Raw genomic sequence first — 13,691 nt, forward strand, 5'->3', positions numbered from 1 at the left:
TTTGCCTGGATCGGAGGATTGGACCACGTTCAGTGCCCATGTATTGTGTCACACCTTGCTGTACAGTAGGTTTGGGAAATGTTAGAACAGAACCACTAAGGCCCTGTACACCACTCTGATGTTCAACACATTGGACACAAAGGTTGTGATTACAACTGATCTCTGTTTTGATACGACATAAAGTTTGGGCTCGATTCAATCCGTATAGCTGAAGTTCAGCGCTGTAGCTTGATTGAGTGTTAAAGGCAATGTTCCCGCGTTCACGGAGACTGCATTCAAGTCAAACGCTGCACATGTTGGCTCAATCGGAAATTACCTTAACATTTTCAAGAACACTATAGTGTTGAAATTCGGCGATACAGATTGAATTGAGCCTTTTTGTCTGTACAGAAATCTTCACTCAACCATTTTGTGATGTCTCCACAAAGCTTGTGTTATTGTCCCCCCCCCCCCCCCCCCCCCCCCCAATCTAGACAGGTCTAGATTGGATTACACTAGCTGGCACACAGGAGAACTCAACAATTACAATGGCACAGAAAGCCTTGTTTCGTGAACGTGGGAGGGACAGTACTGTCATTTGATTCTAATCACTCACCTCATCTTCAAATTCACTTAATTTCAATTGGAGAGGTCATTTTTTTATATCGTTGTTTCCTCGATAGGTGAGAAATGCTGTAATGTTGCAAATTACGAAAACAAATGTTATTCTAAAATAATCTGTTATTCTAAAATAATCTGTTAAATCCTGGGAAATGTAAACTGGAAACAAAACTGAAATGTATGTAGTACATATACCAGATACTCTATATAGTATAATGTTACAGGCTTTGGTAACAATATCCTACATGTCTTTACACTCAGTGCTCTTCAGAATCTTTGTACAGCATCACTGCTCTTGTCTGAACTATATATTGACTCATGACTGAAATACAATGTAAATCTATTTTTTTTCATCAATAGCATTTCATTAATGCTGCCTTTAATGCCAAATGTCATTGATGTAACTGCTAATAAATGCATGATGTATTTTCTGCAAAATGTCCCAAATGTCATTAGATATAAGATTATAAGATTAAAGGGATAGTTCAAAGATTTTACAGTATTAGGTGTTATTGTTTAAAAACATGTCCAAAACTAACACTAGAGGGCACTACATCATCATGTTTTACAGTTTCAGGCTGTGTGTCCAAGAGAAAGAAGAGCAAGAGAGAAAGAGAGAGATTCGGACACATTAGTTTTACCTGTTGACAATATTAGGCATTATTGTTTAAAAATATGTCCAAAGCTAACACTAGAGGGCACTATATTATCATGTTTTAAAGTTATAGGCTGAGAGAGAGAGAGAGAGAGAGAGAGAGAGAGAGATAGAGAGAGCGAGAGAGAGAGCGAGAGAGAGCGAGAGAGAGAGAGAGAGAAGGGAAAATATTTTTGCAGAATTCTGCATGCAGTCTCAATTTGGTTTTTGTCCCATTTTGTAAATTCTTGGTTGGTGAGCGGACCCCAGACTTCACAACCATAAAGGGCAATGGGTTCTATAACTATTTTTTAGCCTGATCCTAGTTCGTATGTCAAATTTTATGTTCCTTTTTGATGGGTAAAAATGTCCTCTGTGTACAACGTAAAACACCAACTATTTGCACATAATATGACATTTGAGATGTCTTTATTCTTTTGGAATTTTTGTGAGTGTAATGTTTACCATACATTTTTTTATTGTTTATTTCACTTTTGTTTGTTATCTATTTCACTTGCTTTGGCAATGTAAACATATGTTTCCCATGCCAATAAAGCCCTTATATTGACAATTGAATTGAGAGAGAGAGAGTGAGAGAGATTTGGACACATATTTTTTTAGGTGTTATTGTTTAAGGTGTTATTGTTTAAAAACATGTCCAAAGCTAACACTAGAGGGCACTATATTATCATGTTTTACGCCTTTATTTTACTAGGCAAGTCAGTTAAGAACAAATTCTTATTTTCAATGACAGCCTAGGAACAGTGGGTTAACTGCCTTGTTCAGGGGCAGAACGACAGATGTGTACCTTGTCAGCTCGGGGGATTCGATCAAACGCTCTAACCACTAGGCTACGCTGCCGCCCTGTCTGTTGAGGTTGAGGTTGAGAGGTAGAGAGGTATAGAGAGAGAGAGAGAGAGAGGTAGAGAGGTAGAGCGGTAGAGAGAGAGAGAGAGAGAGAGAGGAGGGATGATAGATTAAATGTATTTTCTAACTCTAATCCATCTGTGAAATTCATAAGTGAGAGCCTGTGTTTTTTTTCCCCAGCTAGGCCTAGCAGTATCAACTCTTATAGTCGTCTAATCTTCATAGTCTAACCTGATGAAAATGAAAACATGCTAAGTGAACAAAGACATCTACATTGGTTCAGACAACTAGCATCTAAATAACTGATATGTGCACATAACAAAACATACAGGATTGGTATAAGCATTGGTTGGGTGAAGTTCCCACCATTGTAAAATCCTCGCGAGACAGTGTGCAAATGCACACATCTCAGAAGGGTGAAAAATTTGGACTCAACCTATCACGCGAGGCTGCCAAGCCTTGAGAGGCACTAGCCTTTCACTCACTCGCTAGTCTCACCATGTAAATGTGATAAACCTAATAAGAACATGTACATTATAAGCAGAGGCAAACTGTTTATTTTCCACTTAATTTTTTTTATTACACACAAAAGAAAACAAAAGAAGCATTGCAACACACAATGAACCAAATGCTGACAAAAAGTCAATGCACCAGGAAGAAGTGATGTACAAATAATAATTATTCAAATTACCATGGAATTTTAATAATAACAATAATAACAATGCACCCTGATGAAAACAAGCCAAAACTTTACTTCATATCATTCATAAATAGATTAGAAATCTGTCAACCGAATTAAATAGCATTACAACATTGTGAAACATGTTCTGCAACTAAAGGAAATGGGTTCTCTCATCGCTGTCTTTACAAATAAAATAAGTCATTTTTGCAGGTTTGTGCGCAAATGAAATATCTACCTGGCAACCATACCATAGAAACTTAAATTGTGCTACAGTGAAAAACTAAAATGTTTAAAGAATTAAATGCATTATTTATTTATTTCACAACAAATTATAAAGATTAAAATCAACACAATTCTAAAACACCTACTAATGAAACTAGTCAAAAACTTTAAAACCCACTGTTATGTTTTTATCTTTAGTAACATTTCACATTTAGCAAGTGGTGTTGGGGAGTGGGGGGGGCATGGTCCGCTGGACCAGGAGAGGTTTAAACTAAGGGAGAGGTTTCACCTTTGACCTCTTCAGTCCAGTAACATCCTGAGGCCAGTGCAGAGGGTGTCCAAAATGGCTCCCTATTCCTCATCTAGTGCACTACTTTTGACTAGAGTAGTGCCCTAGATAGGGAATAGGGTACCATTTCAGACGCAGACACTCTCTCTCAGAGAGCCCCCAATAACAACTGGGGAACTGAATCATTTGCAGTCTTTGTTTTTCTCTCTTCATTAGAGAGGAGTTAGCCTGGTCCCAGATCTATTTGTGCTGTCTTGTCAATTTATATGGCCATTGTCACCATAGAAGTTGCAAAGACAGCACAAACAGATCTGGGATCAGATTTAGTGTGTATTCCCTCACTGAATCCAGCCCGCACAAACATCACATAACCAGACAAAATAATGTAAAAAGCAAGGGGATTGCGGTTAGATACACACATCTGGGCATAAGGGGCCAGGTTCCATCTTGGTAGATATTTACAATCACTCTGAGAAAAGAAAAATGGGACACTTGTGTTTCTCCCCTCCAGACCAACAACGACCCCTTTGTCAAAACAAAGACAGACATTTTTGGGGGGGGGGTTCGTGTATGGTATGTTGATGTGAGCTTAAAGCTCAACCCCCCCACAAAATGGAACATTCATGGAAAAAATAAGCAAGGCTCCTGTCCAGTCTAAGTGCTTGGCAAAAAGGTGAAGTAGTAGCAGTCTTTGGGATTTAAAAAATCCTTCAGAAAAAAACAAGCTGGAGGAAAAAGATACATTGACGTTGTTAATGAATGTTGGAAAACTCCCTGGAGTCTTGACTTATGGAGGTCCACCAGCTTCAAGTGAGGTAGAGAGGCTTGTCCCGAACTCCCATGCCACTGCTGATGAAGAGAACAAAGAAAATATGCTGTTAAAACAGGCAAATGTTGGTCCAGGAACCAAAGCATCGAATAATAGTCTTAAAACTATTTATTCAATTCTGTATGACTTATTTGGTGGCAAAGTAGTTGTGTGTCACTAGCATAGCAGTGGAAGTGAATGAACAGTGACGCTACATGATCTTGTGCTGGAAGAATGCATGCATGCTCAAATGCCTACATTCCATATAACAATGTGTACTAAGTCAAACAAAGGGAAACTTGATTGGATGTCACACTTTCTCACAGTGTAGGGAAAAGTGTTATTTCACTACTACCGCTTTTGAATAAACAGCACGACTCAGCCTCAAGCCTCACTCATCTGCCAAAGCACTATTGATAAAACTGTTCCTCGTCCCAGTATACTAGGTTATCACGACGTGCTCACCTGCAGTGGTTGGGCCCACAGTCCCGGTTGCAGTACTCGCCATCCCAGTCGGGCTTCTGTCCATGCCCTGGGTTGGGCGCCCCCGGAGACTGAGACCCACCCACACTGTTCTGGTAGTCCTGAATGTGAGAGAACCCCTGGAGCAGAAGAGGAAACAGAAGAGTGCTCTCTTAAAAACCACTACCATTTCAAATGTTCCAATGTGGTTGGAGTGCCCAATAGGAAGAGGTTCACGTCCACAGCAGGCAATGGGGTAATGCTCAATTTACTTTAAGTTCAATTCGAAATGCTTCATTTTGAATTGATCCCTAACCCTGGTGCAGATCTAGGATCAGAATGGATACCATGGTCTTTAAGATTTTTTCCTATTATTAATACTAGTCCAATCACCCGGTGTTATGAGATCCTGAAAGTAAACATTATATCAGTGCTCTATCACCTATTTCAAATGTTTCCACAACACTACAGGGCTGACCACTAAAGAAAAGAGATCAGACTAACCTGTTGGCTGAGAGGAGGTGAGTGCAGAGACCCCTGGAGCCCCATTGAGTGTGACTGGACCTGCTGCATGCGCAGAGAGCTCTGGTGCAGGGCGAGCTGGGAGGGATGAAGGGGCGGGCTGATCTGGAAGGGGGAGGGGGGAGAGGCACTCATGCTGGGCGGCAGCATCTGGGATTGGCTGAGGGTCCGGGTCAGGGCATGGCGGGGCGGCCCGGCGAAGCTCTGCAGGTCTGACAGGGGGAAAGAGCCAGGGCCCAGACCGTAGGGGGAGGAGGGCTGCGGAGGCATGCTGTACAAGGGCTGCTTGGGGGGCAGCATGTGGGAGGGTTGGCTGCTTTGGGCACTTTTTGGTTCGACGGGGTCGTCGTAGGTCTGGAGGGGAGAAACAAAAGAAATAGGAAGTAGGAAGAGTTAGAGAAAGCACAAATAGTTATATGTGTAAATGTGTAAAAAATGTCATGATTTCAAATACTGTTGGAGAGTGGACTCTCCCCCTAAAACTAATCTCTCATCTATGGGATAAATTAGTCAAACAGATTCATTCAACTCTTCCCATTATCTTTGACTACAATGGCCACAGCAGAAAGAGACGAGTTTACAAGCCCTAGCCCCAGTCAGTGTTATTCAGGATTGTATTCATTAGGGCACAACATAGTAAAACATTTTAACATTTTGCGTGATGCAAAATGTGAACCAATGTTTCTTATTGGACAAGTTCAGGTAGTACCTCCCCTGTTTTGGCCTATTTGCTTCCGTATCGTACCCTAATGAATGCAACCCAGAACTGCCAGGTCATGTATCATGCGACTTATAGGCAGGCTCCTTATGTATATTGTGGGTGAATCATTCAGAGCAGGTGCAGCCCTCGTCTCGCCCCCGCCCCCCGCCCCCCAACCCAGACCCTATGATGAGCTGTCAGATTGCTTATCTGCACCTATCAGTGTTGATTACAGGGGTAATGGAGCCCATTTGTATGAATTGTGCCGCCATATAATGATCAGTGGACACCATGACAGTTGGATGGGAATAGAGAGAGGGCGTACACACACACACACACACACATAGAGAGAGGGAAATGAGACTGTGTGCCAGGAGAACAAATGGAATGACAAAAGGAATCTCCCAGACGCTACATTGTGGCCTGTTAACGCGACACGGCACTAAACAATGCAATTCCACCATTCCTTCCTTCCTTCCTGTCCATGTTGCTGCACCGGAGATAGGGCGCCATTACTCATAGGCAAAAAGGAGAAAGCCATAAATCTAAATTAGCAGTGGGGTGTCACGCGGAGAAAATGCAACAAAAACCCAATTATGTGTAGTACTGAATTGGATGCACATTCTTGTATAAGCAGTGAAACAGAAGACATGATGGATGCATCAATAACAAGAATAAACCATTAGTTCCATTCATGTGTCTTGTATGAACAGGCATAGCTCAACTGTAGAGAAACATAGGACTATGTCTCGACAGACCAGATAGAATTAACATTTCATGTAACGACAGACAAAGATATTGGCTCAATGGAATACGGTGTACATATAGGGCATACATACATACATACATACATACATACTGAATACACAGGGCATACATACAGTATGCTTCGCAAGCACTAAAATCACTAAACTCCCTTTCTAACAAAGCTTTATAGCTTCATACCCTTTGGTGCATAAGGGAGAGAATAGTATGACCTTCCTCTATCAGAACAACTGTCCCAACCCCCAACCTATGGAAATAAGGTATTGTCCCCATGGTATACAGTATTGTTGCAACACCCCACCTCCACTCTTCTTTAGCCCCTCCCCCGCCATTAGCCAAGATTTTCCATCCAATCCATCATCACTCTAAGCAAGCCTGGTGTGTCATAAGTGTTACCTTGGAAACCAGACTCGCTCTGTACGTGGCAAGGGCTTTCAGGTACTCTTTCTTGGCCGCCTCGGTTCTCCTCTTGTACGCCTGGAAATCAAAGAAGAAGGAAAATGAGAAGAGGTCTACAGACATACTCACAAATGTCTCCCTTTCCATACATCATTTCAAGAGGTCTTCCTCCACAGTCATTTAGTACACACTCTTATCCAAAGCAATTAGAGTTAAGTGCCTTGCTCAAGGAAACAGATAGATATTTCACCTGTCGGCTCAGGGATTTGAACCAACAATCTTTCAGTTACGGGCCTAACGCTCTTAACCGCGAGGCTACCTGCTGCCCACACATTGTTTATATAGAAGAAAAATTAACTCGAACTCTCCATAATTTTAGCGCTACAATAGACATTGCATCACACACTCAAAAGGTTTGTGCAATTCAAAAAATGCCTTCGTGCTCCAATCAAGTGCATCAGTTATGTTTAAAATAATATTGTGTGTCTGTGTTTGTGTGTTCATGTGCGTGTGGTGTTGTCACACCCTGGTCAAAGTATTTTGTGTTTATCTTTATTTATTTGGTCAGGCCAGGGTGTGGCATGGGTTTTTGTATGTGGTGTGTATGTGTGGGGATTGTAGCTAGTGGGGTGTTCTAGCTAAGTCTATGGCTGTCTGAAGTGGTTCTCAATCAGAGGCAGGTGTTTATCGTTGTCTCTGATTGGGAACCATATTTAGGCAGCCATATTCTTTGAGTTTGTCGTGGGTGATTGTCCTTAGTGTCCTGATGTCATTGTTCTGTGTTAGGATACACAAGTATAGGCTGTTTCGGGTTTTGTTAAGTTTATTGTTTTGGTAGTGTTTGTGTTTAGTGTGTTAATTCATTAAACATGGATTGCAATAGACACGCCGCATTTTGGTCCGACTCTCCTTCTCATAAAGAAAACCGTTACAGAATCACCCACCACAAAGGGACCAAGCAGCGTGTCAACAGGCAAGAACAGCCCAAAGTGGAGTACAGTATGGACTATACTTCTTGGGAGGAGATAGACAGGTGGGCGGTCGACCCAGGGAGAGTGCCGGAGCCCGCCTGGGATTCGATGGAGCAGTGCGCGGAAGGATATAGGAGAATGGAGTTTGCGAAGCAAGCAAGGCGGCGCGGACGGAGGCCTCATAGTCAGCCCCAAAAATTTCTTGGGGGGGGGCTCAGGGAGAGTGTGGCAGAGTCAGGAGCCAGACCTGAGCCAACTCTCCCTGTTTATCGTGAGGAGCCAAGGAGGAGACCAGAGCCAGTGTTGGAGGTGAGCGAAACAGAGACTGTGAAGGAGTTAATGGGGAAATTGGAGGAGAGAGAAATGAGGGAGTTGCTGTGTTGGTGTTTTAAACATGGAATTCGCCCGACGGAGCGTGTCGGGGATTTGATGGCACCTGGGTCAGCGCTCCATACTCGTCCTGAGGTGCGTGTTAGTCGGCTGGTTAAGATGGTGCCAGTCTCACGTACCAGGCCTCCTGTGCACCTCCCTAGCCTTGCACGTCCTGTGCCAGCACCGCTCTCAAGATCTCCAGTACGCCTTCACGGTCTAACCCATCCTGTGCCACCTCCACACCCCAGCCCTCCGGTAGCAGCTCCCCGCACCAGGCTTCCTGTGCGTGTCCTCGGCCCAGTACCACCAGTGCCAGCACCACGCATCAGGCCTACAGTGCGCCTCGCCTGTCCAGCGCTGCCAGAGCCTCCCTCCTCTTCAGCGCTGTCGGAGTCTCCCGCCTGTTTAGCGCTGTCAGAGCTTTCCGCCTCTACAGCGCTGCCGGAGTCTCCCGCCTGTTCAGAACTGCCAGTTAGCATAGAGCTGCCAGTTAGCATAGAGCTGCCAGTTAGCATAGAGCTGCCAGTTAGCATAGAGCTGCCAGTTAGCATAGAGCTGCCAGTCTGCAAGGAGCTGCCAGTCTGCAAGGAGCTGCCAGTCTGCATAGAGCTGCCAGTCTGTAAGGAGCTGCCAGTCTGCAAGGAGCCGCCAGAGCTGCCTGTCTGCAGGATGCCGCCAAAGCTGCCAGTCTGCAAGGAGCCGCCAGAGCTGCCAGTCTGCAAGGAGCCGCCAGAGCTGCCAGTCAGCATGGAGCAGCCAGGGCCGCCAGTCAGCATGGAGCAGCCAGGGCCGCCAGTCAGCATGGAGCAGCCAGGGCCGCCAGTCAGCATGGAGCAGCCAGTCAGCATGGAGCAGCCAGTCAGCATGGAGCAGCCAGTCAGCATGGAGCAGCCAGAGCAGCCAGTCAGCATGGAGCAGCCAGAGCTGCCAGTCAGCATGGAGCAGCCAGTCAGCATGGAGCAGCCAGTCAGCATGGAGCAGCCAGAGCTGCCAGTCAGCATGGAGCAGCCAGTCAGCATGGAGCAGCCAGAGCTGCCAGTCAGCATGGAGCAGCCAGTCAGCATGGAGCAGCCAGAGCTGCCAGTCAGCATGGAGCAGCCAGTCAGCATGGAGCAGCCAGAGCTGCCAGTCATCATGGAGCAGCCAGTCAGCATGGAGCAGCCAGATCTGCCAGTCGACCAGACTCTTCCAGATCTGCCAGTCGACCAGACTCTTCCAGATCTGCCAGTCGACCAGACTCTCCCAGATCTGCCAGTCGACCAGACTCTTCCAGATCTGCCAGTCGACCAGACTCTTCCAGATCTGCCAGTCGACCAGAATCTTCCAGATCCGCCAGTCGACCAGAATCTTCCAGATCCGCCAGTCGACCAGACTCTTCCAGATCTGCCAGTCGACCAGACTCTTCCAGATCTGCCAGTCGACCAGACTCTTCCAGATCTGCCAGTCGACCAGACTCTTCCAGATCTGCCAGTCGACCAGACTCTTCAAGATCTGCCAGTCGACCAGACTCTTCCAGATCTGCCAGTCAGCCAGGATCTGCCAGTCAGCCAGGATCTGCCGAAACCACCAGCCAGCCAGGTAGATTCATCAACCTGCCTGAGCTTCCTCTCACTCCTGAGCTTCCTCTCACTCCTGAGCTTCCCCTCAGTCCCGAGCTGCCTCAGTCCCGAGCTGCCCCTCAGTCCCGATCTGCTCCTCAGTCCAGTGGGGTTCTGGGTGAGGACTACTAGGCCATGGTCGGCGGCGAGGGTGGACTATCCAGGGACGCGAGGAGAAGGGACTAAGACATTGATTGAGTGGGGTCCACGTCCCGCACCGGAGCCGCCACCATGGACAGACGCCCACCCGGACCCTCCCTATTGTTTTGAGGTGCGTTCGGGAGTCCGCACCTTAGGGGGGGGGTTCTGTCACACCCTGGTCAAAGTATTTTGTGTTTATCTTTATTTATTTGGTCAGGCCAGGGTGTGGCATGGGTTTTTGTATGTGGTGTGTATGTGTGGGGATTGTAGCTAGTGGGGTGTTCTAGCTAAGTCTATGGCTGTCTGAAGTGGTTCTCAATCAGAGGCAGGTGTTTATCGTTGTCTCTGATTGGGAACCATATTTAGGCAGCCATATTCTTTGAGTTTGTCGTGGGTGATTGTCCTTAGTGTCCTGATGTCATTGTTCTGTGTTAGGATACACAAGTATAGGCTGTTTCGGGTTTTGTTAAGTTTATTGTTTTGGTAGTGTTTGTGTTTAGTGTGTTAATTCATTAAACATGGATTGCAATAGACACGCCGCATTTTGGTCCGACTCTCCTTCTCATAAAGAAAACCGTTACAGGTGTGCACCCACGTGCGTACACATGCGTGCCAGTGTGTGTACATTTCTGTGTGCTTGCATACATTAAAAACGGTAAAATCTTATGTTTCACCGAGATGTGGCTAAACGACGACACGGATAATATAGAACTGGCTGGCCTCTCCGTGAATCGGCAGGACAGAGCAACTACGTCTGGTAAAACGAGGGGAGGGGGTGTGTGTTTACTTGTCAATAACTGCTGGTGCAGTCTAATATTAAAGAAGTCTCAAGGTATTGCTTGCCTGAGGTAGAATACCTCATGATAAGCTGTAGAACATACTATCTACCAAGAGTGTTCTCATCTATATTATTTGTAGACATCTACAGTATTTACCACCACAAACCGATGCTGTGTAAGGCCATAAGCAAACAAGAAAATGCTCATCCAGAAGCGGCGCTCCTAGTGGCCGGGGAATTTAATGCAGGCAAACTTAAATCCGTTTTACCTCATTTCTACCAGCATGTCACATGTGCAACCTGAGGGGAAAAAAACTCTAGACAACCTTTACTCCACATACAGAGACGCATACAAAGCTCTCCCTTGCCCTCCATTTGTCAAATCTGACCATAATTCTATCGAGTTACTTGATCAATATGGAAGTGGTCAGATGACGCGTATGCTACACTACAGGACTGTTTTGCTAGCACAGACTGGAATATGTTCTGGGATTCATCCAATGGCAATGAGGAGTATACCACCTCAGTCACTGGCTTCATCAATAAGTGCATTGACGACATCATCCCCACAGTGACCGTACGTACATATCCCAACCAGAAACCATGGACTACAGGCAACATCCGCACCCAGCTAAAGGCTAGATCTGCTGCTTTCCAGGAGCGGGACACCAACCCAAACACATAAGAAATCCCGCTATATACCCTCAGATGAACCATCAAACAGGCAAAGTGTCAATACAGGACTAAGACTGAATTCCACTACACCGGCTCTGATGCTCGTCGGATGTCGCAGGGCTTGAAAATTATAACGGACTTTAAAGGGAATCCCAGCCATGAGCTGCCCAGTGACATGAGCCTTCTAAACGAGCTAAATGCCTTTTATGCTTGCTTCGAGGCAAGCAAAACTGAGGCATGCATGAGAGCACCAGCTGTTCCAGACAACTGTGTAATCACACTCTCTGTAGCCGATGTGAGCAAGACCTTTAAACAGGTCAATATTCACAAAGCCGCGGGACCAGGCGGATAACTAGGACGTGTACTCAAAGCATGACTAGCAAATGTCTTCACTGACATTTTCAACCTCTCCCTGACCGAGTCTGTAATACCTACATGTTTCAGACAGACCACCATAGTCCCTGTCCCCAAGAAAGTGAAGGTAACCTGCTTAAATGATTACTGTCCCATAGCACTCATGTCGGTAGCCATGAAGTGCTTTGAAAGGCTGGTGAATGCTCACATCAACACCATCATGACGGAAACCCTAGACTCACTCCAATTCGCATACCACCCCAACAGATTCATTGATGACAAAATCTCAATGGCACTCCACACTGCCCTTTCCCATTCTGGACAAAAGGAACACCTATGTGAGAATGCTGTTTAGTGACTACAGCTCAGCATTCAACACCATAGTACCCACAAAGCTCATCACTAAGCTAAGGACCCTGGGACTAAACACCTCCCTCTGCAACTGGATCCTGGACTTCCTGACGGGCCGCCACCACGTGGTGAGGGTAGGCAACGATTCTCGACACCGGGGCCCCTCATATGGGTGTGTGCTTAGTCCCCTCCTGCACTCCTTGTTCACCCATGACTGCGTTGCCAAGCATGACTCCAACACCATCATTAAGTTTGCTGACGACAACAGTGGTAGGCCTGATCACCGACAACGATGAGACAGCCTATAGGGAGGAGTGTGGTGCCAGGACAACAACCTCTCCCTCAACGTGAGCAAGACAAAGGAGCTGATCGTGGACTATAGGAAAAGGAGGACCGAACAGGCCCCCATTAACATCGACGGGGCTGAAGTGGAGCGGGTCATGAGTTCCTTGGTGTCCACATCAATAACGAACTATAATGGTCCAAACACAACAAGACAGTTGTGAAGAAGGCACGACAACACCTTTTCTCCTTGAGGAGACTGGAAAGATTTAGCCTGGGTCCCCAGATCCTCAAAAGGTTCTACAGCTGCACTATCGAGAACATCCTGACCGGTTGCATCACTGCCTGGCATGGCAACTGCTCAACATCTGACCGCAAGGCACTACAAAGGGTAGTGCGTACGGCCCAGTACATCACTGGGGCCAAGCTTCCTGACATCCAGGACCTATATACAAGGCAGTGTCAGAGGAAGGCCCAAAAAACTGTCAAAGACTCCAGTCACCCTAGTCATAGACTGTTCTCTCTGCTACCGTAGGTACCGGAGTGCCAAGTCTAGGACCAAAAGGCTCCTTAACAGCTTCTACCCCCAAGCCATAAGACTATTGAACAATCAAATGGCCACCCCACCCCCCCTTTGTTTTTTCACTGCTGCTACTCGCTGTTTATTATCTATGCATAGTCACTTTGCAAATTACACCGACTAACCTGTACCCCCGCACATTGATTCGGTACCTCCTGTATATAGCCTCGTTATTGTATATAGCCTCGCTTTTTATTTAAATTTTTCTCCTTTAGTCTTTTTAGTAAATATTTTCTTAACTCCATTTCTTGTACTGCATTGTTGGTTAAGGGCCTGTAAGTAAGCATTTCACGGTATACCTGTTGTATTCGGCGCATGTGACAAATACAATTTGATTTGATTTGATTTACAGTGAATACATCATAATGGATTTAAATTCCAGATGGAGCAGCATGGCAGCATTTTGATTGACAGCTGACTCTACAATGCATACAAATAAACACATACAGCCGGCTCAACAAAAATGAGCTGATTAAGAATTTGAGCTGAAATTATATTGTTACAGTATCGGTGCGAGATATTGTTTTCTAGTCATAGGACATAAAAGAGAGGGAGCTAAACTACAACAAGAATATATTTCATAAGGATCTGATTGCAATTTGTGTTTTAGGGTTATTTTAGCTGTGTGGCCTTAACGTT

General features: G+C 45.6%; 1 protein-coding gene across 4 annotated transcripts in view; it reads right to left on the reverse strand.

The window, feature by feature from the left end:
- Positions 1-2,635: 2,635 nt before the first annotated feature.
- The window catches only part of LOC110532223 (thymocyte selection-associated high mobility group box protein TOX), a 132,381-nt gene continuing 121,325 nt past the window's right edge, over positions 2,636-13,691 (reverse strand). For all 4 annotated transcript variants that reach the window (XM_021615929.2, XM_021615931.2, XM_021615930.2 and 1 more), the window contains 4 exons: positions 6,948-7,028; positions 5,069-5,440; positions 4,568-4,704; positions 2,636-4,143 (listed from right to left, as the gene is read on the reverse strand). In XM_021615929.2, the coding sequence (XP_021471604.1) occupies positions 4,101-4,143; positions 4,568-4,704; positions 5,069-5,440; positions 6,948-7,028 (633 nt within the window). In that variant the 3' untranslated portion in view covers positions 2,636-4,100. The remainder of the gene's footprint in view (positions 4,144-4,567; positions 4,705-5,068; positions 5,441-6,947; positions 7,029-13,691) is intronic.

Source organism: Oncorhynchus mykiss, chromosome 9, assembly GCF_013265735.2.
Source record: "Oncorhynchus mykiss isolate Arlee chromosome 9, USDA_OmykA_1.1, whole genome shotgun sequence".
Lineage (NCBI taxonomy): Eukaryota > Metazoa > Chordata > Actinopteri > Salmoniformes > Salmonidae > Oncorhynchus > Oncorhynchus mykiss.